Source organism: Dendrobium catenatum, unplaced genomic scaffold (genome assembly GCF_001605985.2).
Source record: "Dendrobium catenatum unplaced genomic scaffold, ASM160598v2 fragScaff_scaffold_1434, whole genome shotgun sequence".
In the NCBI taxonomy this organism is placed as follows: Eukaryota; Viridiplantae; Streptophyta; class Magnoliopsida; order Asparagales; family Orchidaceae; genus Dendrobium; species Dendrobium catenatum.
The window spans coordinates 404847-424769 of record NW_021319896.1 but is presented as its reverse complement, the minus strand read 5'-3'; the positions used below and the strand labels follow the sequence as shown (position 1 = coordinate 424769).

The 19923-nt window shown below is 37.3% G+C and overlaps 1 protein-coding gene across 2 annotated transcripts; it reads left to right on the top strand.

Moving 5' to 3' along the window:
• Window positions 1–85: 85 nt before the first annotated feature.
• LOC110097767 (putative B3 domain-containing protein Os03g0621600) lies at window positions 86–19923 on the top strand. 2 transcript variants are annotated; one of them, XM_028700035.1, is made up of 6 exons: window positions 86–343; window positions 417–771; window positions 871–1010; window positions 5832–6099; window positions 14041–14141; window positions 18826–19145. In XM_028700035.1, exons 1-6 carry the CDS (start codon window positions 275–277, stop codon window positions 18856–18858), a joined length of 966 nt encoding a protein of 321 aa, XP_028555868.1. In that variant the 5' UTR covers window positions 86–274; the 3' UTR covers window positions 18859–19145. The 2 variants fall into 2 exon arrangements, with proteins under 2 accessions (XP_028555868.1, XP_020679979.2); XM_020824320.2 differs by lacking the exon at window positions 18826–19145 and adding an exon at window positions 19186–19923 and having other exon boundaries at window positions 89–343.

Sequence of the window (19923 nt, the reverse complement as noted above, 5' to 3'; positions counted from 1 at the left end):
CTCATGTTTTTTTTAATAAGTCTTAACAATTTCTAAAAATTGTCAGCTGAAATATTCCTACGGCTATTAACTGCTAACGGCTAGACGATAAAAGCCAGCCCCTTCCTCGTTCCACTCACTCTCGCTTCCACTCCCGGATTCCACCGTCCTTTGTTTTCCTTCGCGACAACCGCCGCTTTAAAATGGCGCGAACCCTTCTTCTGTCATTCCCACCTCTAAAATCTCATTTCTTCTCCCAGTTTCATTCTCTTCACTTCCATAGGAGCTGCTGGCCATGGAGAAACCGCTTTGGGAGAGAGACTCTTTCTTCAAAGTCATGATCGGGGACTTCCAAACAAGATTGGTATACTTCGATTCCTTCAAAACCTAGATTTCAGCTGAGCTGCTTCATTCTCTCATTCTTTTCTATCTTTCAGCGGATTCCTCCCTGTTTCCACGAGCACCTTAGCGGGGAAATCTTGGTTAAATCGGTGCTCAGGAGTCGGGGTGGGCGGCGATGGGCTGTGATGTTGAGGAGGGAGGGCAAAAATCTGTTCTTCGGGGAAGGATGGGAGTGCTTTGTTTCCGATCTCTCCATTCAGTTGGGGGAATTTTTGCTATTTGTTTATGATGGCGATCTAGGGTTTGATGTGAAGATATACGGGATCACTGGTTGCGAGAAGGTAGATCCTATTGCTAGTATGAAAGTGGAGCAGGAAGAGGAGATGGAAATAAGAGAAAAAGTACCAGCTAAGACTAGTACCGCGCTCATTCGGGCTCCAGGACGGAGGCGTGAGTTCCTCTTGTTTTAATAGTTTTATTTGCAAGCTTACGCTTAAGATTTTGATCCTCATTTTTGTTTCTATTGTCTTTTTACCTTTGGATCTTTAGGGGAAATCCTAAATGGGCGTGTTATACTGGGAGGGTTAAAGGTGTTCAGCAATGAGAGCGCTCTAAATTCTGCTCGGTCTTTCAAGTCTAGCCGTCCTTTTTTCATCGCAACGTATAGAAGATCTCGTCAGGAATACATGGTTTGTTGTTTTTTTTTATAAATAATTTTTTAGTTATCGGTGCTAAATTTTTTTCTGACTTTGGAATGCTACAAGAGTATTACAGATTGATTGCTAAATCGGATAAGTGTAACTTATTCCGCATATATTACCCCAAATTTAACCGAATTCATTATGATCATTATTACGGGATAAAACTAACACAATTAAGCCTAAACATAAAAATTATTATAAAGCTTCATTAAAATGAAGGCTAAATTAAAATTAACTATAACTAATAACTTAGGTTGATCTATGTTTATGAGTTAAGTGAGGGAAAAAGTGGAGAAGAAGATGTGAATTAGATCTCCAATGTTAAAGATGGTGAGCTCAAAGAACGCTTCTGAAGGGAAAAGTGATAGCTTTGAGAGAAATATACTTTTAAAAGAAAAATTGAGAAGGAAAATTCAAGTGAGAAGAGGAGGAAGATGAAGCTCACCATTATTGGAGTCAAACTTGTGAGGGGAGCAGGGAGAGGCATGTGGTTATGAAGCTTTTGTTCAAGGTAGTAGACAAAGAAGGATCCCTATTATTGGCTTAGGAGGGAAGAGAGATAAGGTTGAGTGTGATTTCTTGACTTTGCTCCTCTTAAATTGAGACCTACAGAGGTGGGAGACGGGCGATTTGTGCTGTCGGCGTGATTAGGGTTTTGTGATTTTAGGGTTCCTTCAGTTTTTCGAATCAAATTGGTTTTCTACAACTACTCTTTTCGGATTATTTAAGGAACACATGAAAAAAATTGAAGAGGAGAAAGAGCACTTTGCTACAATCTTCTATGCATTTGTTGTTGGATCTCTTATATATTTAATGATTTGCATAATAGTTGATATTATACAAGCATTGGGAGCAATCAACATATACATGTCTAATCCATCAAAAGAGCACTAAGAAGCTACCAAATAGATATTACGCCATCTAAAAATATGATCAACAATTCTTTTAAGTTCAAAAGAATTGACTTGGAATTACTATGCTAAATTAATTTAGATCCAGGAGGAAGCCTAAATACATGAATAAGTACTACCGGATACATCTTCCTGTTGGGCAGTATCGCTATCATTTGGGTGTCACAATTTTAGAAGATAGTCATACTATCAATCATGGAGCAAAATTCATAATGATCATTAAAGCTAGCAATGAGATGGTATGACTGAAAAATTTCTTGAAAGAATTAAAACAATCTGAAAAAGGCTTCACTCTCTTTTGTCACAATCATGTTATTATTCACTTAGCAAAATAGCACCTCTATATAAATAGCTTGCTTGAAGTTTATGCATTTTAGCTATTTAAAATTAAAGAAGCAAAATTTTTTTGCTATTATGCTTTCAAAAAATATTTCTGCTAAAAATTATGGTTTTGTAAAGCCTGAGTTAGTCTCAATGAATGATGATAAGGAGGCATTGCATATAAAATCGTTCAGGCATGATTGTTGAGCTGGAACATTGGGAATTCAGACTCCAAATGTTATATTGTTAAGTTTAGAGTCTCATTTTATTAACTACCTTTGATAAGACTTAATCTTGATTTTTTTAAGTTTATTGGCTGTCAATTTATGATTCATTCATACTTAAGTTTTTTGCAATAGTGTTTACATAACTCAATTCACACTTGTTTTACTAAGATGGAGGCTTTCAATCTCAAGCTTATTAACTACCATTTCTTCAGTACTATATATAGAAGTGGTTGCATTGTGTTAAGGTATCTCACAATCACAAACAAATGAAAAGGAGAGAAGTGGAAGAGAGAAGAGAAGAGAGGAATAATCTTTCGTACCTGAGAAGTGAAGAGAGAAGGAAAAGAAACATTAATGTCATACTCTTCATGACTAGCTTTCTTCTTTACAAAAAATGATTGTGTTCCCTCTCTATTGTTAACATAAATAGAGTAATATTTTCGTCTTTAATCATATAAAGTATAATCTCTTTTATGTATCTCTTATGAATCTTAGTTAAATATTTTATCTTTGTGCGGCCATGGACGTAGTGAATCGCATAGAATCGCACCAACTTGCATGACTTGTGTTTGGGATATTTAGTTTGGTTATTCTCGCATCTTCATTTTATTTTTGTTTGAAAATTGATCATTATCGTAACATTACTTTCTTTGAATCTTATTGTGAATTTGTGAACCAACACTCGGAGAGGATGAATAGTAGTTCTCATGAACAATAATACATTGACATTGTAGACTAGGGCATCATAGTTTTGCTTAACTAACTATTTCCTGTGCTATTTTAAAATATGGATTGTTCTACATTTCAATGTGAAATATGGCACTCATAAAAAAGCGATTTACTACCTATTCCTTTGAATCTTATTGTTTTGAAAGCATTTTTTATATAAGATTGTGATGTTTGAGGTCCTTCGTGATTGAGTTCTAAGTTTGGGCAACTTCTAATAGAAGTTGTAACTTGTAAGACCGATTTTAAGGGAAATCTTTAGGTAAAACTAACTTAACCCTAAACCTCTTGCCCAACAACTTATAATAGAAGTCGTAAGGCCAATCTTAATAGAAATCTTTAGGTAAAACTAACCTAACCCTAAACTCACAAATCGGCCACTTTCAATGAAAGTTGTAAGTCCAACTTTTAAGGAAAAATGTCTAGGTAATAACATAATCCTAGACCCATCTACGGGCATCATAGTCTACAGGGCTAGGTTGTAAGATCCACTATATGGGTCACTTAGCTTACAGAGGTAGGTCGTAAGATCCGTCGTAAGATAGCTTTTAAATTTAGAAGCCATAGGACCTATTTGAACATCCAAAATCATAGAGCATCTTAGTCTATAGGGCTAAGCTGTAAGACTCGCTATTTAGGCCACCACTAATAGAGGTCGTAAGACCCTTCATTAGGGTTACTTTCAAAAGAAAGTCGTAAGCCCCTACCCAAATTCAATCATATGGGAAAGTTCTAAATGGGACCGTAAGACTCAATTTAAATCTAAACTTTGGGCAACTTCTAAATGGAGTCACAAGTCCCAACCCAGACCAAACATCCTACACATATTCACTTCAGTCTACTCGGGATCCCTAAGAGGAGGCAATCCATGGCTGCTAATCAGATTATCTAGGCACTACAATCAATGGTGGCTAGTGTTGGTAGACTGAAACCTATGATTCCCGGGATGACGGAACCATGAGATCTTGATCGGGTCTACCTTCATCCCCTACAACAAGTGTTTAAAGCATTCACACTGTTGCACACACATACACTTTATGCATAGACTGAATATAATTTCATCCTTAATCGGGAATGTTCTTCTACGCGTTAGAATGGGTAATTAACTATGAGGGTTTTGCGCTCATAGGAAGTAGGATCAGATCTAATAAACCCTGACACTATTCTCAGGGGAAATCTGGTTAAATTTTAAATCTAATCTACCTCAAGGAAATAGGGGACCTTAAGCTTGTGAGAGCGAGGTTCACGCCTATTTTTCTTCGACAAACAGTAGCTTTCAACAATAGCACATTCTAAAAAATTTTGCATGCAAACTTTGGCATTTAGATGCGGTTGGATAACAATTTAAGGGCGACAACCAACTGTTATGAGGATTTGTTCTTTACATTGTTGTAGATTCTTCTGGTTGGTTTTCCATTAGAAATTATGTTTATTATAATGGTTACGTGATATGCAAATGATTGGAGACATGAACTCTTTTTTGTGGTAAAAGGATTAAAAGTTTCAGTGGAAGAGCTTTCCACCAAATGAATCGGATCTTATTTGAGGGAGTGGGATTGAAAGATGTTCGAAATAAAATCAACATCCAGCAAACATTTACCTTGTAGTTATCTGGACGAGTGTTTATTAGCAATCATTTATGGAATTTTAAGTTTTTCAAAAGATGAAAGGTACAAAACTCGTTTGAACTCATGAAAGCGCAAAGACAAGCATACTGGTTAAATATTTTCATTATAGATTTATCAAAGTACACTGCATTTAATATTTTAGAAGAATACGTTTATGACAATTGACTTGGTTGGTTCTTCCATTTTGTCGTTTGTTTGCTTTGCTTGGTTGATTTATCTTATACAAAAAATATCCAAACAAAACGAAATCTCAAGAGAATTAGAGGGAAGCCTTTGAAAGCAATCTTCTCTCATGCTTCATTTCTATCTTTTTTCCTCTCTTTTCTCTAATTTTTATTCTTCCAAAAGCATTTATATTTTTCCAAAATGTTAGAAATCGAAACATCTTATTTCTAGATGTTGCGTTGTTTATGAAAGAATGATACTCTTTTTCTGCTCTATAAAAATTGATAGTTTTCCTCTATTGATAGCTTCCATTAAACACATGGCTTACGGCTTCATAGGAAGGTGCATGGCTAGATTGGTTGCCTAGGAATCCCATTAATATATAGCAATGCAGTAAGGCCAATCTTGAGTTCTTGAACCATTTTTAGAAATTGAGAAGGATTTATCAGGTGCAATGTCAATATTTCCAAAATGTCAGAAATCGAAACATCTTATTTCTAGATGTTGCGTTGTTTATGAAAGAATGATACTCTTTTTCTGCTCTATCAAAATTGATCGTTTTCCTCTATTGATTGCTTCCATTAAACACATGGCTTATGACTTCATAGGAAGGTACATGGCTAGATTTGTTGCCTATGGATCCCATTAATATATAGCTATGCAGTAAGGTCAATCTTGAATTCTTGAACCATTTTTAGAAATTGAGAAGGATTTATCAGATGCAATGTCAATATTTATTGTATTATGTTTTTCATTGCCATCTTTGTTTATCCAATTATGCATCCACAATGATACAAAAAAAGATTGATTAAACAATGTTGTTGTTTCCAGACTATTCCTGCTTCATTTATGAGGGAATGTGACCTTGGAAGCATGGAAGCTATCATCCTTCAAGATCAAAAGGGGAGGTCCTGGCCTGTAAGAATAGCTCACTGGATCGGACGTGTAGCTATGGCAAAAGGGTGGGCTAAATTTAGAGATGTAAATCATTTGAAAGAAGGGGATGTTTGTGTTTTCGAGTTTCTTGAAGCAGACACGGCAATACATGTTCATATTTTTCGAGCTAAGCAAAATACTGCAGGAGTTTTAAGAAGGGCTGGTAAAAACATTATCCTTTTAATATCACTTTCTGCCTACTATGCTAGTGACATTTACGCTTGGACCCTTTTCTTGCCTTGTATGTTTCAACCTATGAGAATTATTTTTTGTCATAAACATCCTTTGGCGGAGGAGTGTGACATGCCGTGAGCCGTCAGTTCTCTTACAGCATAAAGTGACAACACATCCTTCAGCTCTCTTCGTTTAGCAAGAATTATCTTATATGCTCGATTTCCAGATCCCATTAGATGCTTTTTTTCTAGAATTTGATCATACTAGGCAGATTTGCCCAATTCATTGAGCTTGCCAATGCAGGATATGAGGCCAACCAAAGATTACACACCATTTTATGGTACTCCCCATTTGATTTACCCTTTCATTCTTGTTCGTCACAAATACAGGTTGAAAGGGATGGAGAGAGGTCATAGTTAAAATGATGATGATATATTGAGTTATTCACTTGTTCTGAGTACATTCGAAGTTTTCATTTATGACATTAGTTATTACCCAAATTTATCCCTAGAATTGAGAACTCAACTCAACAACTAGAAAGATTGGCGACACTACTTAAAATTATGTTTATGATTCATGATAGGCGGTGTAAAAGTGTTCAGGTAGATTTAATCTGGAATTTAAAGAAACAAAAGAAAAAGATACTAAATAATGAATAATCAAGTTGTAGATGTTGAACCTTAAAAGAATGTTCAAAGAACAAAAGAAGATTAGGACGCCAAAATATGTGATGCAGGAAATTTTCATTTAACTCTTTTTGTGTCTATGTTTAACAAAGCATAAGGGATTATTTATTGAAAATTTTTGACAGCTAAAAGTTCAATATACCCTTAAGATCGTATTAGATAATAACCCCGGTGAAAATAAAAAATAACTTAAAGAATAACTAATTCTTAATAAATTTAAAATGCATATACATAGAGAAAATCTTGTCTATCTTGAATTTAATTTTCTCCTAGGAAAGAACTATGCTCCAATGAATAAAAAAGGTGAAATTTCTCCAAAATCCAAGGAATAAAAATGGTGAAATTTCTCCAAAATCAAAGGGGAATTAACACGTTCCATTAAGGGGTTGTTTGGTTGTTGAAAGACAAATGCATGATAAAATGAAGTGTAAAATAAATGTCGTGTACTTGAAATGTTTTAGAGTTATTTAATTTAATGTAAAACAAATGTGGGAGATTATTTTTGTGTTTAGTTTTAAGTAAAATAAATTTAGTGTAAAGGTTGGCCATGGTCACAAGCAGCGGTGGTGGGGCTGATGGCGATGACTGACAGTGATTAAGATGAGAGATGTAGACGTCTTCTCAATGTGGTAGAAAAGACATCCAATGAGTAAAATCCTGAATATCTCTTCACTATGGTAGAGGAGACATTTAAGGAGTGGGATTTGCAATTCAATTGTGTGTGATTGAACAAGCTTAGAGTTCTTCTTAAGGTGGTAGAGGAGATGTCAATAATGAGACTTCCATTTTGGTCAAGTGATGACCAAGAAAGTCCATATATCTTCTTAATGTGGTAGAGAAGACATCAAAGAAGTGAAGGAAATCTTGAGTGTCCCCTCAATGTGGTAGAGGGGATGCTATGGAATGGAATGATGTGAAATGATGGAAAAGTTTTCACTTATACTTTGATTCTGTGGCATCAAGCAAGTTTGAAAATCTTCTTGATGTGATAGAGAATATGTCAAAAGTGTGACTTAATTCTTAGTCGTGTGGTGACCAATAAAAGCTAGTTGTCTTCTCAATGTAGTAGGTAAGACATCAAAGAAGTGACCAAAGCCCTGAATATCCCCTCAATGTGTTTGAGGGGATGCTAGGAATGGAATGATGTGTAATGATGGAACAGATGAGACTTATAGCTTGATTCTATGCCATCAAGTAAGCTCGAAAATCTTCTCAATGTGATAGAGAAGATTTCGAGAGGGGACTTACATTTTGGTCACGTGTGATCAAGAAGGCCCATTTATCTTCTCACTGTGGTAGGGAAAATAGAAGTCTAGATTCATATTCTGCATAGGTAAAGAATTTCAGTCGATTCACCTGGTCGCATGTGAAAGTGAAAAGTGCATCATCCCTTAGGAAAGGAAGATGAACTCATCCTAGACTGACTAGATAAAGGAGGCGCCTAAGTGTATGGTGAACCTATGTTTAGGTTATCTATCATTGGGTATAAATCCTATACTATATTCAAACTCAAAAAAGGGCATGACATGCTCAGCGTCAGCAAAGGCTAGAGGTTGACAATGTATGTGTCTAAGCCACGTGTCCATGTTTAGTGTGTTGAGCTCAATATGCTCAATCACTACTTTTGCTGGAATCATATACTAGGTATGTTATATGTTTCCAATGCTACCTAACCTAGGAGTGAATGGTGTGTATTCGCCTCTGCAAACATTAACCCAATTAGTGTGAGGGTGTAACAAAAAATGGTGTCAGGTAGCTAACATAGTGTCTAGTAAGTAGAACATGTATCAAAGAGTGTGATTCCTAATTATTTTGTTTCTATTGTTTGCTAACTTATGGTTCTAGGTAAGGAAATGTCAGGAACAATCTATTAGACCGGTCCAGTCGATTCAACAGGGACCGGCTTTGGTCTACAGGAGGCGGAACAAAGGTTTAGCCCCAGCCCTACCCGCCCCCGTTGAGGGTGGGGTCCACAAGCCAAATGAAGAGGGATTAAGGAGGATTTAGGAGGGAAAATTCAAAAAAGGGGAGGGGGAGGGGGGTATTTGGAAATTAAAGAGAAATATTATATGTTTTAAAGGGGAATTACTTCTAACCTCTAGGGTTGTTTTTTTATCTCTGGTTTGCTGAAGTTGAGGGGGTATTTGGAAATTAAAGAGAAATATAGTATGTTTTAAGGGGGAATTACTTCTAACCTCTAGGGTTGTTTTTTTATCTCTGGTTTGCTGAAGTTGAGGTTCTTATATTTTGTTTGGGCTCTAGCGGCGTCTAGAGATTTGGAAGAGTTGGATCTTGCTCTCCAATAGAAGATCCATCATGTCTTGTTGTTTTCCTTCCATTATTATCAATTAAAATATTTATTTCCGGTTATTCTTCCTAGTTCTTCTCAATTCTATTTTTTTGCAAAGTGTTGAGTTTCAAATTCAGTTAGGGAAACTCTTGGTTCCTATAAGTGTTTTTCATGAGGACATCGGAAGATCAACAGCTACGATATGGAGTTTATTTTATTTTTGATGTTTCTTATGTACTAGTTTATTTTATATTTTGTTTTTCCCATCTTACCCCTAGGGGGTGGTCATGTGGTGTTGTAGCCCTAAGGGCGTTTTAGTCTTTGATATTTTTGTTTTCATGAGGCCTATTTATAGGCTAGCTCTCTCGTATTGTGGGATGATGATTGATTAATACAATTCCAAGTTTTGTTTGTCTCCCTCCATGTTGAGTGTTTGAGAGAAGAAGGAAGACCCAAGGTGTGGGCAATCGCAATACCCGTCAACCTTTGGAAGGGTCCGAGGTTCGCAGCTTTAATTTTTGTTTTGTTCCTCTCATCTCCTCCGACCCTCCCCCTCTCTTCCCCACCGCCGGCTCAACCTCAACCTCCCTACCTCTGGCCGCCCGTCCATAGTTCCCCACACCAACACCTCCCAAATGACATTTTACCCCATCCCGCTCCAGCCTAGCCCCGGCCACCCCTTCCTGCCGTCGGTGCTTAGTTTGAAAATAGAATTTTATATTAGTGAGCATTTAGACCCCGCGTAGGTATCTCTGATATTGGCGTTTGCAAATTTAGCACGTTTGTCGGAAGACATGTGGGGATTAAAATCTTCTTTTAAATTAACATGTATGTTTTTCAGTACTATGACATGCTTCTCGAGGCTGTGGCACTCTTCTCAGGGTCGTCGCATTCCTCCCGAGATTGCTGCACACTTATGGAGGCAACATACATATGTTTAAAAATTTGTATTTTAATGCATGAGGGATATTTTAAGAATATTTAAATTTTATCATTTGTGCAAGTGATTGTCATTGGAGTGTGCATAAGATTTCATTTAGGGCCCTACAAATACCTTTTGTAAGCTTATATGATTGTTTCAGATTTGGTGGCATAAAGACATTATGTTTATTTTAATTATAAATAACTTTATGAATTTTATTTAGTTATAAGTTAACTTAAATGTTCATTTAGCTCTGGTTCCTTTAGGTCCGGTTCATTTAGCTCCGGTTCCCAGCACATTATGAAAAATGTGTATGGGTCTTTAAAGTACTTGCATGAAAGCTTGCAAATTTTCTTCCTGGCATAAAAGTGTGTTCGAGTACTTAAGAGTGTCTCTGTCATGCTATGAAAAGTGCATACAGTGCCTACCCGCTTCGCTGGTAACATGGCCTTCGAACATCCTCCTACCGTGTCATGAAAAACTCTTACAGAGGGTTGCTCATTGCACCCTAAGCATCAACAATGGGATTTGAGCTTTTGAGGTTAATGAGCATTATACCTTGGCAAGTGCGAGGTGATGACGGCGGAGTCGAGAGCAATACACATCTTTTCTTTTTTTTTATACTTTTTTTTCTATTTTTTTTTTAAACTAATACTAATAATAATAGAGAGGCAAAGAGAGGAGATGAATGTGAATTCTCTGTTAGAGAGGATAGGAGAGTGGTGGAGTTGAATTTGAACTCTCTGTTAGAGAGAAATAAAGAAGTTGGGATAGTTGCTTGGCTGTAGAGTAGTTAGGAAGGAAGTTGGCTGAAGGGTTTGGTTTATATTGGGTTGTAGGTATATGCAAGATAATGTGGTTTGAGTATTTACTAGAAGTGGTAGGGGAGAAATGTTATGGGCCTTTAGAAGCGGGCTTGGTAGGAGAAGTGAGGAGAAGCTGGGCCTTGCTCTTTTAGTGTATAGGAGGAAAGGTGTTGCTACTGGCTCGGTAGGAAAGAGGGATTTCGGTTTGATGTGGTGAGATCAACTGCTGTTTGCTTGGGTAGCTGAGGAGGGCTGTTGGATTTTTGAACTGAGATGTTTGAGTTCGGCTATGGGAGACCAGGCAGCTGTTGTGTTGTTGTGCGTGAGGTTAAGGAAGGAGCAGGGGTAGATTGTAGAAGCGTGAGGAGAAGAATAGGAAAACGACTGTATAAGTGTGAGGAGAAGAGTGAACTGTAGCGTGTAAAGCAGGTGAAGTGTCGTGAGGGAGTTGCTGCATTTGGTGGCTGTAGCAGGTTGTTGAGATGTGGAGTTTGAGTGGGCTGTTTGAGGGGGAGAAGGGAGAAGGAGATCGGTCTTGGAAATGAAGAGGTGGAGAACGTCAGGGAGTTCGAATGGGGCATGGGCTAGAGCTGTTGTGAGCAGTTCGTGTGAAGTAGAAATAGAAAGGGAGTGAGGATAGAAAAGGTTAGGTTAGGATTTTTTTATATAATTTTTGTGCTTTTACAGGATTGGGCGGCTGACAGTGGCAGAATAGGGTGTAGAGCAAGGATGAGCCGATTTTATTAGAGATATGATTTTATAAATATTATATACATATTCATATGAAGAAATTATGAATTTAATTGAAGTAATATTAATCAAGAACACATATGTGCGTGCATCAATCATGGTGCAATGCTTTCGATCTTCGTGTCGTTGCCCTGAAACTCGTGCAATTTTCAAGTTTTTGTTTGCAGAGGCCCAAGCAATATTACAATCTTTTCTAAATGATTTTGATGTTCCGGACACAACGACGAAATACATTTTGCGAATGGACGACGTTCAGGCAATGTTGCATAATATTTTGTTTGTAGTTTGTTGATTTCAATTATATTCACTCAAATTGAACATGAGAAGCCTCTCTTTAAGTAAATTTGATGCCCTGATCACATCGGCGTTGTCCGTTTAGCTATTGAAAGTCGTTTTTGCATTTTTGTGTAAATTTATGTAGCATGCCAAAAATTGTGTTTATCATTATTTTTTAATGAGTTTTGCATGAATGACTTTTTCTCAGCAAATTCGATGTTCTGAGTGCATCAATGTGATATTTTTCATGATCAAATGAAGTTTTGAGCTATTTTGATAGCGATCCAAGTGTCTCGATGTCGCCGATAAGAGATATATTTGTTAGTTTCCTTCATAGATGCACTCGATTGATCATGGAATATGTTTAGAGGTCAACACTCCTTCCTTTGAAACTGCCACTAGTTGATATCATAAATGTTGCAAAGTATAATCCCAATGGGTTGCCTCCGGATGAGGCGGTTTAGTTGAAATAAGAGTTATTTCTTCTCATATGAAGTGTCACTAGCGTGAAGGCTTGGGCTACAAAGGTGGATGGTGTCGATTGGAGGAAGAGGTCACTAATGGTCGCCGTGAAATACTGCTCTAGAGATTTATATGTAGTTTTTCACTTTAATTTTTTGTTTAAAAATGCTGAGTTTCAAGTTTTGAAACAGAGAGGGAACTGTGATAAAAACTACCTTGGCGTTTTTGGAAATTCTAAGAGACGTACCAGATTTAATTCAATTTACCAAATAATCTTTTTCTTTTTTTTGTTTATATATATATATATATATATAATTGATATTAATTTTATGTAAATTCTTAAATTAAATTGCTCTCATAAAATCGAATCCAATGGTAATTGATTGGCCCAGTCAATATCGTCAAAATCAATTTTGGTAAATTTGTGATTTAAAGAAAATTTATAAATCATGACGCGAAGCACAATCAACGATCATAATCTTAATGGGTCTTACATGATCAAACGGCGATCGCGATCATGGCGAGTTGTACACCATGAGCGAAGATCGTGCTCGAGGCAAGGCGCACATGATCAAGCAATGATCACGATCGTGGCGAGGCACACACGATAAAGCGACAATTGTAATTGGGCAAGGCGCACGAGCGAGAAAAAACAAGGGTGATATGCACGACTAGGAAGTGTTCCTAATCGGAAAATCCAAGTTTAAATTGTCGGGTATGTGAGTACCACGATGGTCAAACTAGGAGACTCGAAGCTATCCAAAGGTGTGTGTGCAATGGTCAAGCTCGAGCACGATGAAAACTAGGTCAACAGGAGTACATCACCATTATGTGTTATAGTTTACATGAAGGTTCAGATGTTAGTAGGCATTGATGAACAATGAAAAATTTCTAGATAAATTGCATGTGCTGTAGTCTTATAACGAATTTTTCTTTTGTAGAAGAGCCAAATATCTTAAATTTTAAGAATTCAATGTCTATTAACCAGTGTATCTTTTTTCTCGATGTTAATGACTATCAACCAGTCTTATTTTAAACTCTTATAATTATGTGTTCTCATTATATAGCTAAATTGAATTTATGTAATTTAAAACTAATATTTTCGTTGATGCATAACCATGTCAAAGTCCTTGTTTTGGTTGTCTTCCATTCATACAATGGAACACAATTCTTATTTTAAAGCATACTATCTTGATAATTTATATGAAACTAGTTTGCATCCCCCCTTTTTTTTGTTCCTTTTTAATTTTAGTTCTATGTTTTCGCTGTGCCTATACACATCACAAATTCTTCCTTGAGTACTGGACGGAAAAAATATGCCTTTGTCGGCTTGTATGAGCTTTATATTTATCTACTACCAGTGCCAATATTGATTTCATTGTTTTAAATGATTATACTGTTTGTTTCCCTGATACTTTATTGGCAATACTGAGGATTCCATAAATCATAAAGGCTGAGGTGTACTTGGTGCATGAAGCTCCATTCTGGATTTATGTACACTAGGCCTGCCCATATCTGAGGGTGTTAACTTCGTAAATCTCAGCTTTTTCTTAAATGGCTTCATATGAGACTCATTGATGGTTGTCACATATGATGATGATAATGATGATGATGATAATGATAATGATGATAATATCTCAATGAGTTCCTCTTAGCGTTAAGCTTGTTCTGCAGGCTTCCAATATTGAAGGTGAACGAAATTTCTAGAATTAATTAATTGATATGATATGCCATGCAGGTAATAAGAAACGCGAACAAGAGGTTCTCAAAGCTGAAAGATCTTTTAGAACAAATGCAATATTTGCTTCTATATTCTTAAAATCCCGAAAGTACAATCTGGTGAGTGGATATGTTGTTTCAATTCTATTTCATTATACAGTTTAGTTTCTCTTTAAATCATCTTATTGATAATGCTGATTAGCATTCTTTAATTAGGAAAGATATCACTTTTACCAAAAACAAATATGATGAATCTCGAACTAACTACAAAAAAGGTCATTATGACCCGTTCAACTTGAGTAAGTGATAGGATATACTTGAGTTCGCAAGTAACCCTAAGGTAGTACTCTGAGTTCGCAAGCAAACCTAACCCAAACCGGCTAATAAACAGCAGCCAAATGGCTGTCCACAGCAGGAAAACAGCAGAAATCTGCTGTTTACAGCAGGAAAACAGCACTTGTCCGGGAAAATATGAGAGAAAACTCAAGAAAAGACTTGTATTCCACTTAGAAGGTGAATAAAATAGCAAGATACAATTGATCCTCAATTCGAGAGGAGGATCGATCTCTCCGAAATCTCTGGCAACGCCAAGAGCCCAAAGAAAACCTAAATCTAAGAGATCTCAAATTTCTGTCAAATTCAAGATACTCAAACCCTAGGAAAATCAACTATTTAATGCATACAAATCAAAAGAAATTCCCTAAACAGCCCTACATTCAATTTCCCTCCTACAATCCATTCAAAAACCTTCATATTCGGCCCTGTTTGATCCAGGAGGCGTGCGGCTGAAACGGGAGGCGGAAGTTCCGCCTCGTTGTGGCTGGGCCGGTCCCGCGTGGACCGGCTGGACCGGTCCATTGGACCGGTCTAACAGTAAGCCTATGTAATTTAAGTAAGAAACGTTGCTAGTCAGGCATTTGAATAGCCTGCTTCATGAGCTCACGAATATTGTGAAGATTGGGTTGAGGAAATATTTTCACCACTTAGTGATAGCCTCGGTGATTGTGAATGTTCCTCGTACATAGATGGAGGTCTGCTGCATACAAGGAGAGAGTTTTTTTGATGTAGTAGGTGATTGGTTTACCATCCTGATTGAGAATTGCGCCAACCCTAAAGCTGAATGCATTTGTCTCTAGAACAAAGAGCTTAATGAAATTTGATAAGGTGATAAGTGAAGGGTTAGACTATGCATGTTGCAATCGACTAAATGATTGCTAATAAGCATCGATCTCATTGAAAGGCATCCTTTTGCAGCAAGTTTCTTGGTGGCTTGGCGACATGCATGTATTTTGGAACAACTTATGGTAATAACCCACTAAGCCGAGGAAGCCATGCAAAACTTTGAATGCAGTAGAAGTTGGCCAGTTCTTAATTGTTTTAATCTTGTCTTGTTTTAACTTTTAATCTTGTTTTCATTTGGGCGTACGCCCTCATTCAAAATAGTGTGGCTAAGGTAATCAATTTGAACTTGGCCAATAAAACATTTGGAGCAACGAAGACGGAAGAAGTTAGCTGATAGACCGGCTGATTTGATTGGAAGAGATTTAGGAAGGTTTATATAGGGAAAAATGGTTGATCTGATTGAGAGGAAATTAGGAAGGTTTATTTAGGGAAAGAGGACTGATTTGATTAGAAGAAAATTAGTTTGATTTTTTTAGGGAAAAAAGACTGATTTGAATTCAGATCTAAAAGGGAATTAAGATGATTTATTTAGGAAAAGAGGGCTGATTTGAATTCAAATTTTGGAGAGAATTATTTAGTGAAAGATAGTTGAATTGAATTCAGATTTGGGAGAGAATTAGGGGAGCCTATTTAAAGCTAACAATTGGATGATTTTATGATTATGTTTTGAGTTTATTGAAATTAGAATTTCTTAGGTTGTGAGGACTCTAGCTGCCGGCTAGGTATTTGGAGAGTCGGAGCTTCCTCTCCATTTAAAGATCTAATTATATCTTGTTATTTTCTTTCAAAATAGTTTTGGTGTGTTCTTCTCCCTAATTTCTTATTGCCGTTCACTAATTTCTAGGAAATTGTATCTATTTCCTATCAAATTGGTATCATAGTGGTGTTCTGGGCTGAAATTGAGGCCTTTCCTTACCAATTTCTGCTTCGTTTTCCTCTCTAAAGTGCGATTTCTACTATTTGAAAACCATAATTATTGTTTTTTTGCGGTTTGGAGCCTTTATCCGGGTGCCTATGGCGGGAAGAAAGGTAGGAGTGTTGGAAGGAGAGATCGAACAATTGAAATTTGGAATTTGAAATTTCATATCTCCAAACTCAATTTTCAGATTTCAAAAATCAAATTTCAACCGTCCACGAGAAGATCTATAGGATATTTTTCATCCTGAAGGAGATGTTGAATAAGTTGCTCAAGGGTCAACCTAAGACAGCATTGTTGAAGGCGAGGGAAGCCACCAACAACTAAGGAAGTGGGGGAAACACTAATCCAACAAGATGAAAGGAAGATCATGAGGTGGGGATTTTGTAGATAGAAGAGAGAATGCCTCGGTTAGAGCCTATTCCTAGGGAGGAGTTGGGTGGAGGGTATGGGGAGAGGCGTGAGGGGGTCGGGCATGTACGAATGGGTGTTGAATTTGAGAGGAGGGGGGTGAAATTTGAATGGAGATGGGCTGATTATGACTGAAAGGTTGCTAAATTTGAAATGAGAGGAGCTGAATTTGAAAGGAGAACAACTCATTATGATCCAAGGGGTGCCGAATTTGAAATGAGAAGGTGGGATATTGATGAAGGGTTTGGGTGCGAGCATAGAAGAGATGATTGGGACACTTGGGGGGAACCATCCCCCTTGGGGAATGAGAAATTATGGAGGAAACAGGGGGAACACAGAAGATCCGAGGGTGAGGAAGCTGAAGATGCCTATTTTTTAGGGAGATGATGCACACGAGTGGATATACAATGTGGAGAGGTATTTTTAAATAAGTTGACGGAGAAGGAGAGATTGATGGTGGACAACATTTGCTTGGTGGGGAAGCATTGGCGTAGTACTAGTGGAGGGATACGAGGCGACCCATACGGATCTGGAGGGAGTTTGACAACTGCTTGTTGGAACATTTCTGAACCAACAGGGGAGGAGACTTCTATGAGCAGTTCTTCGCCTTGACACATAAGGGGACAATGGTGGAGTATCGTGAGCAGTTTGTGCACCTGGCTAACTGGCTAGATCGGCTTTTGGAGATTGTACTGGAGGGGAACTTTATGAAAGGGCTTAGACTAGAGATTCTAGCGGCAGTTAGAGTGATGAGGCCTCATGATTTGGGAGCGGCTACAAAGCTATCCCAGTTAGTGGAGGATTAGAGACACCTGGGGAGAGGGGCTTTAGGCAGCAGCTCACAAGATTTGTATGGGATGACCATCTCCTTTTTAACATCTGAGAAGGCTGTAGAAGATAAACCTAGGGAAAACTTCAAGATGTTCACAAAAACTAAGTTACAAGAAAAGAGGGCAAAGAGGCTATGTTTCAGATGTGAGGAGAGGTATACATCATGGCACAAGTGTAAGGATTGAATTCTTCAAATGCTCATTGTTTGTGATGATGATAAAATTGATGAAGGAGCCGCCTTCCCACCTTGCGGACGAGGTGGGCCTTTGGGAGGAGAGTACTGATAGACCGGATGATTTGATTGGGAGAGAATTAGGAAGTTTTATTTAGGGAAAGAAGATTGATTTGATTGGGAGGAAATTATGAATGTTTATTTAGGATAAGTGGTCTGATTTGATTGGAAGAATATTAGGAAGATTTATTTAGGGAAAGATGACTGATTTTAGTTCAGATTTGAAAGTGAATTAGAAAGGGTTATTTAGGGAAAGAGGGCTGATTTGAATTTGGATTTGAGAGGGAATTATTTAGGGAAAGATGGCTGATTTGAATTTAGATTTGGGAGGGACAATGTGTTGCCATGGACAAGAATATGATTAAAAAAAATCAAATTACCTAATTGGGGTTGATGAATTTTATTCATAATGGTGGCATTGATGAGGCTGAAAGGCATCAAAGTGAACTCGTTGTGGTATTTGTGTATTTGAAATGCTATTCTGTGGATGTCTTCAAGTGCAACTAACTTTATGGTTGTCAATGCTAAGATCCAATTTGAAAAAAAATAACAAGATCCATGTAACTTGTCAAGCATCTTGTCTATTATGATTGGGATACAAAATTGATGTGGCATGATAGCTTGACTTAGTGCTTGGTAATCCACCCAAAAATATCATTTGCTTATTTTTAACAAGTAAGATAGGAGACAAAAAGTGTTGGTGCTATAGGACGTTTGGTATCGGATTGCAGGATTTGTTGGACGGGGTTCCAATTGTTTTCTTTTGAAAACGTGGGTAATTAGAGGGTCAAATCTGGATAGGTGTTTTACTTGTTTGCAATGAATATTTATGATTGGGCGAATTGATGGAAAGCTGGAGGGTTCTTCAAAGAGCTCATGATATTGTTGAAGGAACGATAATAGTGCGGGGGGTGTTTAGAAAGCTTGGAAGTGAGTGGATTGGTATGCGAGCTGGAAAGCAATTGGAAATAAGAGGCAATGGAATTTTGGGCAGTATGTTTAAGGAATTTGTTGAAGTGGATAGATTTGATATCAGGTGGTGTGTTTCTTGAAGTGTGATGGAATGTTCTTGCTTGCTAAAACTCATGGTTAAGCAATTATAAGCTTCGTTTGGGATACGACTCTCTTATTGCTTCTTAAAGTAGTTTTTAGTGCAAAAATTAATTTTTTGTACTCAAAAGTTGTTTTAAGGAGTAATAAAAAAGTTACCGTCCTTGTAGTATTTTTCACAGACGTCGTTAACTGAGTGGACAGTTGCGGCCTAAGAAGGAAAAATTATTTTGTGCGGTCCGAAGGCCAACCAAAATGCGCCACATCACCACTTCACTCAATGCCGTGGCTCGGTGCTGCTCGGTATCACAGACGTGGCTGCACCTGATTCGCCTCTGGACGTAAAGCTGCGTCCGACGTCCACAGTCCACACATAATGATTTCTCGTGGAATTGAGGTGTCATCACCGCTGCTGCTTGTAACAGTGATCGTATCATGAGATGCTGATGTAATCCCACTATTTTTCTTATAGAATTTTTCATGTTTTACTATATGTATTTGTATGTCCATGAAGATTTTGTTCTATGTTCCATACATTGCAGAATATTCCAACGCGTGTTCTAAAAGAATATGATGCAGCAAAATTAAGTAAAACAACACTACGCGATCCTTCTGGAAGATCATGGTCGGTTGATATCAAGCATCGGGTGGATGGGCGTGCAGTTCTGAGCCATGGGTGGTTTAACTTTTGCAGAGCTAATCATTTACAAGTGGGTGATATTTGTATTTTTGAGCTCAACGATGGAATTCAAGCAATGGATGTACATATTCGCAGGTTAGGACTCCATGCAATTACTGCTGGTTAAGAGAAATATTGATTAACGAGCAACCCTTTGATGCTTCTATCTTTATGATTATAGGGGGATTCACATACATATCATAATAATGCGCTAATATTTAAATCACATCAAAATATATACACGAAAATATGTACTTCGCTTTAGATAAGTTGAAGTTACTGATATTTTTGATGTGATTAAGATATTATGATATTATACAAGTAAATATTAAAGTTTATCAATAAGATTTTGTTGATATGTATGTAAACCCCCAATAATTATAACAAGGGTGTTCATATATGTATGTATGTATGTATGTATGTATGTATGTATGTATGTATAATGTGTGTGAATATGTATGTAGCTTTTAGGAGGATTCTAACTGGTGGTTAATAGTGATCTGCTGGTGAAATTTTGTGTGCAAACTTTTAAATTATGGATTTTTTGCGTTGTTATGTTGTCATAGTAATGAAAATGTGAGATATGCCGTTGATGAAATAA

Excerpts from the sequence above, each read along its gene's own strand:
- LOC110097767 (XM_020824320.2), top strand. The coding sequence starts at position 275 with ATGGAGAAACCGCTTTGGGAGAGAGACTCTTTCTTCAAAGTCATGATC. Across the intron at positions 772-870 it reads TCGGGCTCCAGGACGGAGGC|GGGAAATCCTAAATGGGCGT; the intron begins GTGAGTTCCTCT and ends TTGGATCTTTAG. Across the intron at positions 6,100-14,040 it reads AGGAGTTTTAAGAAGGGCTG|GTAATAAGAAACGCGAACAA; the intron begins GTAAAAACATTA and ends TATGCCATGCAG.